At 35.8% G+C, this 17,956-nt stretch overlaps 1 protein-coding gene across 1 annotated transcript; it reads right to left on the reverse strand.

The window, feature by feature from the left end:
• Positions 1 to 798: 798 nt before the first annotated feature.
• dcun1d3 (defective in cullin neddylation 1 domain containing 3) lies at positions 799 to 16,517 on the reverse strand. The gene is made up of 5 exons (XM_061708371.1): positions 16,166 to 16,517; positions 14,382 to 14,448; positions 12,049 to 12,099; positions 11,367 to 11,902; positions 799 to 2,805 (listed from the first exon to the last, which is right to left on the reverse strand). Exons 4-5 carry the CDS (start codon positions 11,789 to 11,791, stop codon positions 2,262 to 2,264), a joined length of 969 nt encoding a protein of 322 aa, XP_061564355.1. The 5' UTR covers positions 11,792 to 11,902; positions 12,049 to 12,099; positions 14,382 to 14,448; positions 16,166 to 16,517; the 3' UTR covers positions 799 to 2,261.
• Between the last annotated feature and the right edge of the window lie 1,439 nt (positions 16,518 to 17,956).

Genomic DNA, 17,956 nt, shown 5'->3' on the forward strand with positions numbered 1-17,956 from the left:
AGGATAGATGTCGACCAATAGGAGAGCCGGATCCGAGTTGGCCACGCCCCCAAGCTGCATCCTGCAGATGACCAAATGAACCTGCTACCACATCAATAGTTTATATTAAAAAAAAGGCTTTTATTATTTTAATATTGCTGATCATGGTTTACAGCTTAAGAAAACTCAAATATCCTATCTCAAAAAATTAGAATATTCTGGGAATCTTAATCTTAGCTGTAAGCCATAATCAGCAATATTAAAATAATAAAAGGCTTGCAATATTTCAGTCAATATTTATGTAATGAATCCAGAATGTATGAAAAAAAAATTTAAATTGCATTACAGAAAATAAAGGACTTTATCACAATATTCTAATTTTCTGAGACAGTCCTGTATAAGGCTATGTTTCAATGTAGATTAACTTGGTCAAGCAGCGTACCGGCTGTATGTGCATGCCTCCAAGACTTGCTGTTGGGGTCCTTGATGTGCTTCTGACTGCATTCGGCATTGGCTCCGTTAAGATAAATAAAAAAACCTTGCTCAAGCCGCTCCAACTCAATCTCTCTGGGGTCTTTCACTTTGAGACGCTTTAAGATCCTGAAGAATCAACATAACTTACATAACATAACTACCTCTTAAAATAAAATCAAAATGTATCACAATCTATCAATTGTTCTACGTGACCAAGACCATATTATTATTATTAATTTTTAAACAAATTTTAAAAAAAACATGCGCCAGCTACTCTTCTTGCATACATAAAAAACATTAAAAAAAAAAAAAAGCCACACAAACACACATATTTTCAAGGTCAAAAATTCAACACTGCTTTATTTATTATAAATCAGTACATTTCATATAAAAAAAAAAAAAAGAATAAAAGGTTGTGAAATAAAACCATTTTAGATGTAAACCAAACCAATCAGGAAATGGCCACTCATACTGAATTCTTATCACAGTCTCTTGATTAAACAGCAGGTTTAATTAACACTTATCCGAAAGCACACAAGCCTGAAGATCAATCTATATTTTGGGAACATGTTTCAAAACTGTAAAAATGTGGTTTACATCAATCTTTGCGCAAAGCCTTTCAAGTACACCTTAGGAGGCCATTGTTTTCTGTGCAATTAAATTACAACCATTACCAGAAGCAGTCATTTAAAAAAAATCATTTTAAAATGTAAAGATTTATCATGAGTTTTGTAGGAGGCCTGGTCTAATAGCATTGAATGTGTTGCAGTCACACTGTGCCTAAATTACCCAGACATAGCTATATATATTCTTTTCTTTTGTTGCAATACAGAATTCTTTAGTGGGATCAATTAGCCAATAGAGAAAAGCTAACACCACTCTGTTGGATTCACCTAACTTCCTCTTAAAAGTGGTTGGGCTTCAATACAGTAGATGCTTGAGGTGAAAAAGGAGCACAGCAGTTGCACTGCACAAGTAGCACTCAAAACACTACATAAAGGGGGCTGGGGGAGGCTGGATACCAACTTGGGTTTAAAATGAGTATTCAAACATTTAAGTAGGCAAATATAATTGTAATTTGTATTCTTTTATTTTTTAATAAAATGCCATATGCGCTAAACTTTTTAGTAATTTCTCCTTGCCCTTTAAATATAGCCCAATATTTGTCTACAAAAGGTAATACAAGTGTAACCAATTCATCCTCACAGCACTGCAAAATACAACCCATATTATTCCTCTATATATTAGTCTCCTCCAGATAATTTCATAATTTCCTCTCGGAGAATCTTGTGTTTGGTAGTAAGATATTATTTTATGGGGAGGCTGCCAACATTTCCCTTCTTTAATCAAATACCAATTGTTTATACATCAGTTGTGTTGCCAGATAAAAACATTTTTTAAAAAGCAGCAAAACAAAACGGGGGAGAAAAAAAAAAACAACTGTGAAATAGTGGGAGAAATTTATAGCATTCAGTCGTCTATTCTTAACACCAAGCTTTTACTGACAAATTCTGCTGGGTTATGTTAGGTGCGCTGTACATTAAAATGGATCACGTGTCCAATTACTAAAAACACATGGGAGGAAAAAAATTTAAAACAATAACTTAAATAGAAGTGCTTAAAACAACAGTTCTTAGAGCCCTTTCAAAAACAAAAAAAAGCAAAGCAGAAATCCCATTGCAACATAAAAGGAACGCTAAATGAACATCTGAAATTGTAATACTATTATTTTTCCAATGATTCACAGATGTACAGTTCACTTATAGGTTATATCCTTCCCTCCCGAACCAATATTTCATGTTTTCTGGTTAGTGACCCCCCCACGTCTGTGAGCCACGGCTTCCCTCTGTTTCAAGTCTATCTGTAGTGGGAGAACACTCTGTCTCAGTACACCTTTCTTCTTCTTCTTTTGCCATCAGTGCCCTTTCTTCCTCTTTTCTTCTGCGTTCCAACTCCCACTCTACAAAGGTGTCAAAGAGGCTGGGCCAGGCCTCATCCTCACTGTAGTTGCTGAGGTCAGACCCAATGGCCTGTGTGAAGTTGAGGAACATGTTCCAAGTGTCCCGTGAGATGCCCCGAATACCTGAGGGGTTCTCACCAAGGAATTCTAGCCAGCGCTCCAAAATCTCAGGTTTGTCCTGTGTGAAAACCAGTCGCCATAGGGCTATAGCGATGTCGCGCTGCAAAGAACGTTGGCCCTCATCTGCGTCTAGGCCAAACTGGAAGGTGAAGCGGTAAAGGTCCTTGAAGTCCTCCTCACCTTGGGCGTCCAACAGCATGCAAGGAAAGCTTGAACAGATGCCCTCGATACTGTCCGCCTGGATGGCCTTGCAGCCCTCAATAAACTCTTTCCTGATGACAAAGAAAACAGGACCAAATGTGAGAACAGTCAGACATTTTCACTCAAATGATACATTTCAGAAACTGACCAAAATTGCAGCAAAAAAGGTACAAAGAAACCTATTAACTGCTGTAATGTGAATAAGCTGTGCATGTACAACAAAGCAACAAACATCACTGGGAAAAAAAATATCTAGTCTTATGTTCATTAAAAGAAGACACTTTTGGGTCATTTCCACCGGTACCTACTGGGCTCAACTCTACTCTGTTTTAAAGGTTTCCCACTTGGTGATAGTACCGGTTACGACTAGTGATGCACCGATTGTTCGGTAACCGAAATTGTTCGGCCGAAAATGGCAAAAAAACACTTTCGGTGTTCGGTGGAATAAGTGGGGGGAAAAAAACGAACAATTAATAACGGCGTTGTAAAATAAGGAAATAGACTGGCCGCTCCGTCCCGTAACGTTGTGCACTACATAAATCGTTGGCCAACCAAAAACTAACCCCATAAGAATTTTACCTAACATTCACCAGGAGGTGGAACCAAAACAACATAATGCTGGGAAATTAAAAAAATTTCATTTTTTTATGTTCAATAAATATTTTTTACCTTGTAATTTTGTAAAAGATTTTTTTCTTTGAAAAGCATGCCTAAATCAAATTTATTTGATTTATGCAATGGTGAAAAAATTGGCAAAATAAATGAAAAACTGCTGAAGAACCATGTTCTGTATTGTTCGGTATTCGGCCAAGTGTTTATTATTATTTTCGGTTTCGGTTTCGGCCACAAATTTTCATTTCGGTGCATCACTAGTTACGACCTCCTTTTTTCGCACCTACTTGGTCTGGGTTCTAATTGAGCTGAGTCAGGCTGAAAATGCCAGGTGACACCAGGTTGCAGGCCACTGATTGGCCAGAGTGTAACGTCTCTGATGAGTGTGGAGAGCAACTCCTTAACACCAATCATATTTAAAACCTGACAACTGTGATATTTACTTTACAACTAAGGTACAGCAAAAATGGCAAGCAAACCTAAACTGTGGTGCAACGAGGAACAAGAAGGTATATGTGCAGGCCCCACCCACATTGAGGTGGTACTCAGTACTCGAGTTGAGGGGGGATGAGGGGGGTTGGCATCCCCCCTGAAATAAAAACGGTCAAAATCATCCCTCCTGTAAAACTACCATCCCCCCTTTCCATCCCTTATGTCATTTCATCAATGAATGTGGTATTACTGCTATTTCAACATTTAGAGTAATCACCAGAAATATAACTTATTTGACAATTTCCACCCCTTTTTCAAGTAAATTTTCACTTGAAATAAGTAAAAAAATCTGCCAGTGGGACAAGATTTATCTTCTCATTACAAGCAGAAAAATCTTGTTCCACTGGCAGATTTTTCTACTTATTTCAAGTGAAAATCTACTAGAAACAGGTGAAAATTGTTGTTTTTTCCAGTGATGAGTCTTGTTTTAAGTGTAATAAGATTTTTTTTACTAAAATGAGACATTTTAACTAGAAATAGGAAAAATATTCTTATTTTGAGTTTTTGCAGTGATCCATTTTACTTATCCTGTGAAGGACAGAGTCATATTGATAAGTTCAGAAAACTGTTTTTTATTGTTGTGTTTTGATGTATTTGATGTAAGCCCAGTGGATATTTAAAGCTTACAGAAGGCTGCATTTAACTGCTGCTATGTCATTCCTGCAGTGTTTCTGCAGGTGTTTTGGTCAGTGCTATTATTTGTAATATATTATATTATTTGTAATCAGCACAAATGATCTGTCCCCATACGATAAAATCCACCACCCCCCTGATTGTATTTTACAACTCGAGTACTGGTGGTACTGAACTGTAAACGACTGAGTACAGTGAGGCGAAAACTCTATAATTGAAAAGTGGCATTTACTTTATCTGATCTCAACAACACTATCAGCTTTTCAATGTCAAATACCATATAGAGCCTCAGTTAGCATCACATGACTATGAAACTTGATTACCGGGGTCCGGCATCTTTCAAAGAAAAGTGCTGAGTTAAATATTTGTACGGGGGGAGCAGAGGAAAGTGATTCGGTCACATTAGGTAGCCCCATTCATCTCTGCCACTAACTGCTGGGGGGTACAGAGCAGGATCCACTGTGTGACCTCTGCCTGACAGTGGTGCGTCTTTGTGTGGACTGGTGTCAGCTTTACAATTTATGACAAATGCCATGCAAGGGGCGCTTGTTAGTAAAAACAGTTTAGTTCATAACAGGTCATAAGCTACTTAACAGGGGTGGATGACAAAGTGGTTATAGTATTGAACAATATTTGCCTTAAAACGAAATTTAAAGAACAGGGAATGTACTAGATATTTACAGAGGTAAATGACCTAATTTCCTGAACAATAACGTTTAAATAAATTGAAAAAATTAAAACTAAAACTAAGATTGTATGATAGGATGTTAAAGAGTATCTTGGTTATGATTCTAATCACATCCAGGATAGTGGTGATCACACAGTACATGATAAAGCTCATTAATAATATCCAGTTTCATGTTTGCAGGTGTGCAGCTGCGTTTCATTTCACATGATCTCTGCGACAATTGCGCTTCCTAGAAGGAAATGAAAAGACAACAAAGGGACGTACCACGAAGCAAGATTAATGGCCTAGTGGTGGATGTTGACCCTAAAATCTCAAAAAGGAAGCTCTCCTCTGACCAAGCTAGATCACCTGGACAAATTAAACCGACCAGTTTCATATTAACTTGTACATAAAAGTGCCACCCTTTTCACATATTCTTTTCCTGATGATATCTCTGACAGGAAATCAAGGGCACTGTTCAAAGCTGGTGGTAACATGTGTCCTGACTGATTAGATCAATGATCAAATGAACAGCAACAAATGCAGGATGCAGTCTGTTCTGATTGCTTGAGCCCGTTTCAGTGTGGTCTGTAACACTCGTGACCACATTCTTGGAACAACTGGGCCTCATTAAGAGGATCTTTTGCTGATCAGAAATTCATTCTTTGAGTTTTAACTATAATGTCTAACTCTTAGGGTTACAGGAAAAATAATTAAATGAGAAGCAGCATGGAAATTTATAAGCTTCATCATTCATTCAGAAAAAATCTGTTCACCTTGTGTATAATTTTCTACTGTGACAGTGAACGACGCAGTTAGGAGCAAAGCACCAAAGCTCCAGATCTGTCCTGTTAACCATGCGAGTCGTCTTAATGCGCGTTACCCCACATATTAAGGGGTAACCTCCACATATTTCATCTCGTCAGAACAAGTACGGTATTCATATTTCCAGAGCTAAACTTAAACACTCTGTTTACTGGATTACAAGGCAAGGGAAGTTTATTCATATAGCACAATTCAACAACTAGGTGATTCAAAGTGCTTTACGAAGACATTAAAACATAAATAAAAAGCATAATTGAAAACAAAACAGAATTTACAGGTTTCAAACCTGAGGGACTAAGCCATACTGAATTTCCAGGACTCAGACAAGGCACACACACACACAATCCTTTGTTGTATTAAATTCAGTAAAGTTAAGGTTTAATGTTTGTATAAGTCTTAAGCTTCTTAATCAAACAGGTTTTAAATGATTTACGGAGATCTGTGACAAGGCTCCATTCTGTAAAGCTGACTTGTCAACTGCTACACCACAGAGTCTACGCGTAGGTTACAGAGGGAGGGGAAGAACTTTTGTTAACCACAACTTAAAAAGGAGCCATGTGAAATGTGAGCCCAAAAATGTACATTTAAATTCATACTCCACATTTAAATTGGTATAAGAAACGAGAAAACGCATAGGGCGTCTTAGTCAATTCAACGTCAATGTATTGCGAATCCAAACAGAATATCTGTAACCAGATCAAAATCACTACCCGAGTCATTTTTCTCAGTGATATTTTTTTTCTCCCCATCATTTCTAACAATCCACCGCAGCCAGGCAGGACATAGACGTGATCAATACATTAGGCGTTGAATTAATCCAATAACTTGACCGCCATCTTTGTTGTCAATGAGCCGTCTAACAGGGGAAAATACTGCCAATATTTACTCTGGTTTTATCTGAATTTTTTGGTGACATTGTTTTGTCAACTCAACCTAGTAGAAAAAGATATTCCCTTTTTTATAAGAAAAAAAGTATGTTGTACACAGGAAGACGTTTTAACTTCGAAATACAATTTCTTTTTAAAGTGCTATTTTTCTCTACAAGGCTTCTATGTCGATTCCCCACTCTTATCTCAAATAGCATTTAGTTTTTAATTCTCCAACTTGAGTACTTTTCAAAGCTACATACAGTGAGGGAATTTGTTGTTCTCCTTTTCCTCTCTTTGTGGTCACTTTATCAAGCTTAGTCAATGTGCTAAGTTTTTCCATTTGGTGGTGCCCTTTTTTTCCATCAAAGTTAATTGATTTTCTACCCTGTCTTCTCTGCTCATATTTGCAGACAGATATCTTGGTATGGCTATTCTCATTTCCATGTTCTTTCACTCCTTCCACTTGATAAAAGTGGGAATAAAAAGGCTCTGTGGAATAGCCAAGCTCTGAAATCACCAAAAGATTGAGGATGTTTGTGTTACTGAGGGGATTTCTTTTTTCTGTGCCAAATCTAGGACATACTTTCAATAGATATGATTACAGCCATCTTACAGAGTTTCTAATCTTCAGTGAACATTCCACTACGTTCATTCAAAAGGAGTCTGAACAAAGCATCTGAATCACTGAAACCATGATCTGTTTCAGCCCTACAAACTGATCCTGGTTCCTTGGCAGTTGACTTACACAAGTGAGTCAGTTTGTTTTCAAATGATTCTGCATCATAAGATAAAGAATATATGAAAAGGGTTATTTAGCAGTTACCAAGACATAATATCCATTGCGTCAGCAAGCAAACAATCTTAATTTTCTCTATAAAAAGGATCCTTTAAACCTGCTTATTGTCTTTCAGCACAGATGAGTGTTGAATTTAACTCTTAAACGTACTAGAACTCAAGTGAGCTGAAAACTCATCTTTCTCATTGCCAGGATGGGCATGTTTCTTTTAGGAGTTTTCGATATCTTCAACAATTAGATGGATTGTGGAGATGTCAATATCTTCTCTTCAAATATTTTGAGAGAAGTATCACATGTGCGAGAAACATCTTTCATCATGTGACAGAGGGCTACAAAGTGGAACTCGAGATTCATAACTATCCTAAACATTGAAGGCAGCCATGTGGCCCAAAACATCTTTCAGAGGTTTCAGTGATTGGCAAACGAGTGGCATAGCAGCGTGAATCGACAGCCCCCTCCATGTGTCTGGCTGAGTAAACTGAATCTGGGGTTCTACCAGCTTTTTCCATAATTCATGGAGCCTATTACTTCTGATAGCAAAATTACAAATCTGACTTAAAACCTTGCTCCAACCATTCCACTTTAGACTCAGTTCTGGTTGGATCATTAGCAAACAAGATGTGAAATACACCCTTGCAATTCCAAGTTGAATTCCTTTCATTATTTCACAACTTAATTGTGGCATTTCATCGTAACAGTGTCAACATCAGTATAGACTGAAGCAAATGTTTTATCACCTAAATTATTTTCACTGAGCAGTTGCTTCATTTCATTAAAATATTCATTAAAATGTGTCTGCTCTTTCGCCTTGAGTTTCTGAATCTCAGACTTAATCATGCTGTCGTCCCTGTACATGAGGCCTTTGTTTATTTATATCTGTGAATTCTTCTGGTAACAAAAACAAAAAAATCTGCTTTCAAAAGTGAGCTTATAGTGCCTTTTTGGATTTCAGATAAACCTTTTTCAATGAGGTAACTTCCTCAGCTCAGTTACAGATCGTCTCTCTGAAAGAGCAACATTCATAATTTTTACCAGATGACCAAATTTTGGAAACCAGATTGACCAAATGTTAAAGACTTGGAAGACCACACAGGAGGACAGTCAAGCCCAAAACATGGATTCATGCAACATGCAGGCTAATTAGCAATTCTAAATTATCCACAGGAGTACCGGTAAGTGTGAACATTACTGTGTGTCTGGTTTGTTTATATGGGGCCTGCAATGGATTGGCAACCTGTCCAGTATGTACCACTCCCTTTGGTCCGAAGACAGCTTGGATAGGCTCTAGCAGACCCCCTGACCCTAAACATGAAGAAGCAGGTATAGAACGCAGATGGACTACACAATACAGTTCAGCCAGATCACCCTCCTAATGCTTGTACTAACAATTTCAAAGTGGTGATTACACAGACATGAGATCTCAAAGAAACATTAGAGATCATGTGTGACTTCAGGCATGTTTGTGAAGTATGAAAGTATGCAGCACCTGGTTGGTGATACTACATGGCCTGCTCGCTCTCACTGGTTACTGAAGTATTCAGTCAGAGGCTAGAATAGTAGATATCAAAATTATATTTATGATTCAGGATCAGGAACACTGCAGCTCATATGAGAACCATAAAACAAACATTACTGTCAACACTTGAGGATGTCAACATCCTTAAGTGTTGACAAAACACACTTGAGGATTGTTTGGCCTAATAAATCAGTTACAACGAGCTCAAAATCAGGTCCAAATCATCTAGCCAGTCTTACATAAATATCAACAGTGGTACTGTTTGATGAAGAGCTTAGAAAGGTACTTGGGTAAACCCACCAATCCAGACCCAGTTCCAGCTCAACACTGGTTTTCAACAAAAACTATACCAACACATTGAATTTCTCTTATTCATTTTTTCTTTAAAAAGAAAATCTTTTTAAGTAGTAAGAAACTGACACCACAATGTTGCTGTAATAGAACTTTAAGACGTTGTAAAGGAAGTACATTTGTCATACACATGCATAACTACAGTTTCAACATATCCATTTTACTGTCAAGCACTTTATTTTTTGTAACAATAGTTGTCCCTTCACAGGGTCTGATGGGTCATAAAGATGTCCAATAGATCAGTGGTCCCCAACCTTTTCTGAAACGTGGACCGGTTTAATGTCTGACAATATTTTCACGGCCCAATCTAAAAGGTGTAGTTGATAAAAACTAAATAAAATGACAAGATCGGCATTAAAAACTGATATTTTCTCTATAGTAATAATAATAATAATGAATAATAATAAAACATAATTTTCGAAAAAATAAAATAATGGAAATTGTAAATTACCTTTAATATGAGTATTTCTATAAATGTGTTTTTATGTTTTTATGCCTCATTAACGTTATTTAAAGCCAGGCTTTTATTTTATTTATTAAGGAGACCGATATTTAGTGCTTTTATTTTGAAGGCGTCTCGCCAAGAAATAAAAGCGTAGGTGTAATGCGGAACCATAACTCAGCCTGTGTAGCTGTTATTACCGAGCGAGCAGCAGCTGCGTCGGTCTGTATTTAAGTTAAATGAAACTTATATGAATGTAGAAAGACTAACTATTTTATTTTATTCCTTTATAGCTCTTACGGTGTGTTTGCAGTGTATTTACATCCAAGGAATAAAAACATTGTGAACCATCAGTTTGAGAGTCATCCATCATCAGTCGGGGCTACAGAAATTATTTTTTCCTTCTGTGCGGCCCGATACCAAATGACCCACGGCCCGGTACCGGGCCGGGGCCCAGGGGTTGGGGACCACTGCAATAGATGACCCATTTGCCCTTGCTTTCTTTGAGTTTGCCCATATTTCAAAGGCAACATTTGGGCAGAGGACGATGATGCCTTTGATACCCATGTGACTATTCTGCTGTTATGAAACAAACTGAAATCAAAACATAACCTACTTATGACACTGTAGTTCTCGAACAGCCAAACCGAAGGACGTCAGTGGCTTCAAATTCATATTAAAATCAAATGTGTCTCCATACATTTTACAAAAAGATGATGCAACATTGGTGGGAGCTTGTAGCCCTGTACAGAAACAAGACAGCGAGCATTGCAAGTATTTTCTGCTCGATGAAAGTCCACTATGCAGCTTTTCTTTACATTCTTCACCTCTCTCTATGTTTCTAACGATATAATATTGCTGCAAGTGTGTGTAGGTATTAGCATTCAAAGTACTAAATGTGCAGGAATTGATTACACTATGTGCAATACCTGCAATCTTCCAAAAATGTAAGGCCTGATTACTCTGCTGCAACAGCTTTATTCTCTTGATGGAAAAGTTCTTCTTAATTCTTTCTTTTTTGTATGACCCATAAGGTGGCTGGCAGGTGGATGGAGATATAGGGTTTTATCTATCTGGATGGAATACTTGTTAGGTTAGGCAAAGCGAGAGAAAAAAAAAAAGAAAAACCAAAGTTTGCTCTAAATGAAGAAGCAAAGTCACTGCTGAATCACCATGCGATTTGTCCTATCAGCGCTGTTTACATGATCAAATGTTTGCACATGGTCTCATATAAATTTAGGAGTTTCCCCTACTTGTACAAGTCCTGCCAAATAGGTCAACAAACTGAGAAAAACTGAATAAGGTTTCGAGTAATGCTAATGCTTATCTAGCCAATACCTGTTAAACCTATTCATTTTAAATTAATGCATGTCGTTAAATGGAGAGGATGTTTATGAAAATCTATTGAGGTCTTCAAAATTCAACTTACCTTGTAAACTTGCACATGGTGGCTGCTTGAAACTTCCAGGCAAGAACAAGCACACGAAACTCTGCTGGGTCCACACACAAATCATTACAAAACCGCTCCATGCCTTCCTCCAAGATGGCATCCTCCTGTTCATCCTTGTAGCAGCAGAACAGCTCGTCAATACGCGGCATTGAGAGCCCATCTCCATCCTTGGGCAACTCCCCAATCAGTGAAGGAATGCTGGGTGTCTCCACTGTAACCTCTTGCATGGCCTTGGTGCCATTTGAAAATTCAGTGGTGGCTTTGTTAATTGAAGCACTGACGTCTTCTTTGTGGCTACCACTACCACCACTTTTCTTGTGGGACTTGGAACTGCTCTCCTTGTCTCCACTCTTACTGCCGAGTGAGGACGTCGGATTCCTACACTTATTGACACACTGGCCCATGTCTTCCTCCCTGGTCCCTCGTCCGTCTGTCCTCCTCACCTTCAGTCCCCGTCCGAACCACCTAAACGCCTCTGCTCTGGCCTGGCAAGATGTCTCAACATACCCTCAGGCCTAAAGTCAAGAATAATGAAAAGTTTAGCATTTAATTGCAACTCCAAAGATCATCAGTCTAACTTGGAAAAAAAACAACACAATATGTAGAAATTTGTCAAAAGAATTCAGATTAATTTGTTAAAAACATAAAAGAGCTCATTTACCTGTGCCAGATCTATCACGAACCAGGTCTTCAGTTGGTAAACTTAAAAACTCTAAGGGCAGGACAAAACAGCACCATATGTATGGATACAAGTTAGCGCAATTTACCACAGTGTTCACCACAGAAATTCTGAAAATGTGACAGTCATGTAAAAAGGGCAGTGCTAACATGGGATGAAAAATCATAATCATGGATATTTCTAACCAGAAAAAAAAACAAACAATAATAAACTTTAATTTTAATATGTATATATGACTGAAAAGCAAAGGAACTGCTCTCATCAAACCAGGCAGGAAGGGAGGCTTGCTTGGCACCCCCCAAAAAGAGAAAAGAGGAATGGTGACCATGTGATTGCATACATAAATGAATCAATATCACTGCCACATAATTAAAGCAGGAGAGGCTATAAACATTTATGATTATGCATTATATTAAAATGATAGTGTTGCTGGTTCAACATTTTTTTTAAGCTTCTGAGAAAGTTTCAGGCTTATTTGGTCAGAGGCAACCAGGGCTGTAATTGCTCTCTAAACTAAATAAAAGATATTCGACTTGAACAATTAAGGGTGCTAATTGAAAATGTCCAAGAAGAAAAAAAGAAAAGAGGCTTCAGCTGTCCAGTGATGTTTTTTGTTTTAATTTACAAATGACCAGGAACAATCTTTAGAGTAAAACATACATGTTTCAGTTTACATGATTTGTCAGGACACACTGCAATGACAAGAGAGGCAGCTCCACTGATAACCCAGAGTGGAACTTGAAGTTAACATGCTAACCACCAAATGTGATTCATATTATAAGCGTGTAGCTTAAGCCAAGACAAATGCCCAGAGGTATTTCCACAATGGCTGCCAAGTGACAAGACCACTTTTTAAAAAAAACAAAACAAACAAACATATAAAGTCACTTTTGTAATAATTCCCAAGATTTGACAGAATATAATGTACAAAGTATGAACTTAAGTTACTCAACCCTGAATGTCCCTTTCAAGGGTTTTTTTTAGTTTTGTTTAAAAATACAATACATCAATGTATAGCAGATGGGGAATGAGTTCTATTTAACAGTGGGCAATCAAAATGTTGATTTGATCATACATTTAGAGGTGGAGTACCAATTGTGTCACCAAATAAATAATAGTTTTACACACAAGTTTCTGCTCCAAATGAACGAACCAAACATGTGACTGGTTATGAAATAATTTAGAGGATGCTCACTGGACACAACATAGAGGTATACTATAAAGCAAGCAAAAAGGGTTGGTGACATGAATACGCCTCCTCTTCACCCTGGCGAGATCACAATGGTAACTTGTATTGAACTCATAACCTGCTCGAGAGCAGTTTCTGTTCATAGTAACAGATTATATTATATGTAAAAAGCACCATGGTTTTTCTTGAATGTTGAAGTCACACTTTAACCAAACAGTTAAACAGTGCTTGATTGATGTCAAGTAAAGGTGAAATTGTCTGACAGAAATGTAATAATTCAACTGTCATCCTAAATGTCATTCAGTGCTTTTCCTTGTGATTTTATTTGTCAAATTTAAATCACAATATGTGATCTTATTAGTGTTGAACTTTAACTTTGCAATTGTTGAATGTGTCACATGTGCTATCTGTACTGAACTGCTGATAATGGAATGTAATACAGGTTAAAGACTTAAATATTTTAAGGGTGCTCTGTCTGAATACACACACCTCCCCTTTAGCAACACCTGCTATCCATATAAAGTGTCAGGAAATGTGTGTATTTTGTGCAGACGCAGTATAAAACAACACATGCCACACTCTCTTTTGTGTCCTGAAGCGTAAAGTCAGGGTTAAAATTTTAGTTGATGGGGGGGTATTTTAATTTTAATTGAGTACCACTACTCATATTTTTCAAACGCTGTACCTTTATCCTTTGCTTGAGATAGTTGGCTTTGTATCTAGGCACAACTAATGACTTCTATGAGTTCTACCAATTCTGTGGGGAGAATCGTGATCCAAACCGACTCAAAAAGATTGTATTAAGATTAATCTGAAATGAACTAGCGCAACAGTTCAGTCAACACCAACAGCAGCTCTGCTATGTCTGAAAATTGAATTGGTTGTTTTCATAATGTCTCAGTTAACACTCCTGTAGTATGTAAAACAAATATATGTACGATAACAAATCATTAGCTGACCCAAATTCTATGTAAACTAGGGATTTCATGAACTTGCATTATCTCTGCTCAACCAACCAAGTTTATCAGCATCAGGGTGTAATCTGTACATATTTGGATGCAATTTCTATAAACACTAAATGTATGCTATCATCCCTAACATTGAAGCAGATAAGGATGTTACTTACAGACATTCTTTGAGATGGCATTGCCTTTCAGTTCTAGTCCATCATTGTGACCTTGACATCAGTAATGCTGAAAGACATGTAATCGTGTCATCATTAACAGAAACTGATAGCTCATCATTCCCACACCTGCAAGGACAATTTTTGTCAAAATGCTTTGACTGTGTAATTTGAGCACAACTAAACTGTTTACAGTACACTAGCTCCATTCAACTGCTGACTTAAAACTGTGAAAGAAGACACAACAGTGAACACAACAGAATATTATGCACTATGGACTGCAGCAGGTTTTCTTTCTGAACATCTGGTGCCCAGTAAGGGACACCTCACAGTGCGGACAGATATTGGCTTGATTTACTTGAATTGAGCACTGCTGCAAAATTAACAATCCCAGGTTATTTTTGAGTCTTCACTCTGTATTTGATATCAATGATCACAAAGAGACAGACAATGGCTCATACTACATTGAAAAAGATGTGCATTTCAGTGTATGGTATAACACTCGGGAACAATCTTGATGAAAGTGTGAAGGTCTGCAAGAACATCAGGCTATTCAAACGCTGCTATAAGCAGATTCTCATACTGAACTACCAACATTTGATGTTATAATGACCATGATTTTTTATTTTTTCTAATGTTTTTTCATTGTTTTGTTTCATTCTTTTTTCTTCTGTGCATGATGCTTTTCTTTCTTTTTTAGCTACTTTTATTATGGTGATTGTTTTTTTTTTGTTTTTTTTCCATTTACTTTTTTTTTCCCTACTGTGCTTGATGCCTTTCGTTTTAGCTACTTTTATTTATTGACTCACTTGTCTTTTAATTACTTTTCTATTCATATACTTTTATACGTCAAGAAGAAGGGTATATACTGTATATATGTATTATTGTTGTTATTATTATTATTATTATTATTATTGTTATTGCTATTATTATTCTTTTATATATCGGATATTCTTATATTGCAAGAAGGGGCCGGACTAGATAAGCATTTGCTTCTTCCTGTCCCTTCTTGAACAAAACTGGTTGTGCTTTATTATTGTTGTTGATGTATGGTGTGTTTTTTTGTTTTGTTCAAGATGAATAAAGATCAAATCAAATCAAATCAAGAGCCACGCTTCTTGCCCTTATATTGAAAACATTAAAATGATATTTAAAAACCCAGGGCATAACAGCTGGATCCAGAGGAGTGGGCATGTAGAGGCAAGTCTCTCACGGGTGTGCAGCTCACTGACACGAAATGGACATCTGGAGACCTCACTAATCCAAAATAAACTACCACACAACAGTTCAGTCAACAAGTAACCAATCCACCCATTAGTTTAACCAGATTAATTTGTCTAAAAGTGCCCGAGGTAAAGTTAAAACTACACCTGTAATACTTGTCAGTGGATATCTTCTATTGATTTATATTTTCTTTAAACGGACCTTATCAGACATAACCATTTTCATTATTTTTAACAAGTTATGTATGTTGTGAAGAGGTAAAGACCATGATCAAGTGAGCTTTTGAGCACATGCACAACACTCCCAAATGACAGGTACCAATGTTTCCATAACGATTTAAACCCCGTAGTTCAAACTACCGCGTATAAACATAAGGGATGCTCGTTGAGCAGCGGCTGGTGGACACTACATGTCCTAAAACAGGGTGATTTGACAGTAACATGTGAATAGTTTGGCCCAGGCGACGTCGCCATAGCTAGCTAGCATCAGACTGGTCCACTAAAAGTTAGCTATGCTATGCTACACATGAGAAGTTCCCAAAAAACCAACAAAAACAAACTTACCATTTTGAAAAAAAAAATCTTATATAGTGACATTTGGATGAACATCACTCCGGTGATACCAGTAAAAAAAAATCAAAACCAAGTAGTTAAATAAGTTGAAACGAGACAAACTCGTCGCGTTAGCTTACAAGCGAGCAGCTGACAAAAAAAAACTTCCTCATCGATGTCGATTTCTGTTTCGCCTTCAGAAAAGAAACAAGCAAAATACCCTAGAAACAAGGGGGTACTTTTGAATCCATCTTCAGTTATAGTTGCTCTTTGAAATTAGTCAAAACACCATCTCAGACTAAAGCTCCCTATTTCTTTGTGCCTCCCCCTTTAAGTCATTGAGTGTTAGGTACATTTTCCTGCATCACTTCCTCTCGCTGCGAGCAGCCAACAGCTGATCCGCGTCTGACCACCGGTGTAACAACCAATTCTGGGACCCCTCACACTTCGTGACCCGACTCCCCCCTCCCTCCTCTTATTTTTTTTTTTTATCCCAAACATGGACCAAAATATTAAAAGCGTAGTTTTTTAATATATACTACAGAATCTGACTTAGACAATCAAGTTTCTGTTTTCACAAATATCATGATTTGAGATCATGCCTGGTTGGTATATACTCATAATATATATATATATATATATATATATATATATATATATATATATATATATATATATATATATATATATATATATATATATATATATATATATATATATATAATATAAATATATTATATACATATTATATACAATATAAATAATATAAATATATTATATATATTATATACAATATAAATAATATAAATATATTATATAAATAATATAAATATATATTATATATTATATACAATATAAATAATATAAATATATTATATATTTAATATAAATATATATATATATATATATATATGATATAAATATATTATATACATATTATATACAATATAAATAATATAAATATATTATATATATTATATACAATATAAATAATATAAATATATTATAAAAATAATATAAATATATATTATATATTATATACAATATAAATAATATAAATATATTATATATATATAATATAAATATATTATATATATATATATATATATATATATATATATATATATATATATATATGTATATATATATATATATATATATATAATATAAATATATTATATACATATTATATACAATATAAATAATATAAATATATTATATATATTATATACAATATAAATAATATAAATATATTATATATATATAATATAAATATATTATTATATATTTATTTTCTTAAATGTTTATTGCCTACGGGGACGAATCAGACACCTGCCTTCAAACAACTCCTGTTACAGCAGACAATATTCTACAAACATAGTTTCAGTTTTCACAAAGTTAATTTATGAGTAGGTGGAGAAACAAATTGTACAAATGATACTGGTAGCCCGAGAAGTGAATTTAATTTAAGATACTCTTTTGAAAGCCATGTTAAGATAAGAAGGCAATCCAACTGTACAGATTTTGTTTATTAATAACAATCGACGCAAAACTTTTGTTTGAATTGCAAAACAAATAGTAAGATGGTGTACATTTTTAACAAAAAATGTTTAAAGGCTTGACATGGAAGACATTTGAAAGTGAAACAAAGGCTATTACAACAAAGTTATAAAAAACGGCATAATTTTGGAGCTCTCTTTAAATATTTAAATCAGTCAGTGATCCCTTATGAAAACTGAGATACTACATAAAATAGCTAGGGATATCTTGCCCCCCATTACTATCATAATTATCTTATATCAT

The sequence above is a fragment of the Cololabis saira genome, chromosome 19, assembly GCF_033807715.1.
Source record: "Cololabis saira isolate AMF1-May2022 chromosome 19, fColSai1.1, whole genome shotgun sequence".
NCBI classification, from domain to species: Eukaryota; Metazoa; Chordata; class Actinopteri; order Beloniformes; family Belonidae; genus Cololabis; species Cololabis saira.

Coding starts and splice junctions, on each gene's coding strand:
- dcun1d3 (XM_061708371.1), bottom strand. CDS start 11,791: ATGGGCCAGTGTGTCAATAAGTGTAGGAATCCGACGTCCTCACTCGGC. Junction 2,806..11,366: donor ACCATGTGCAAGTTTACAAG/GTAAGTTGAATT, acceptor CTTTGTCATCAG/GAAAGAGTTTATTGAGGGCT.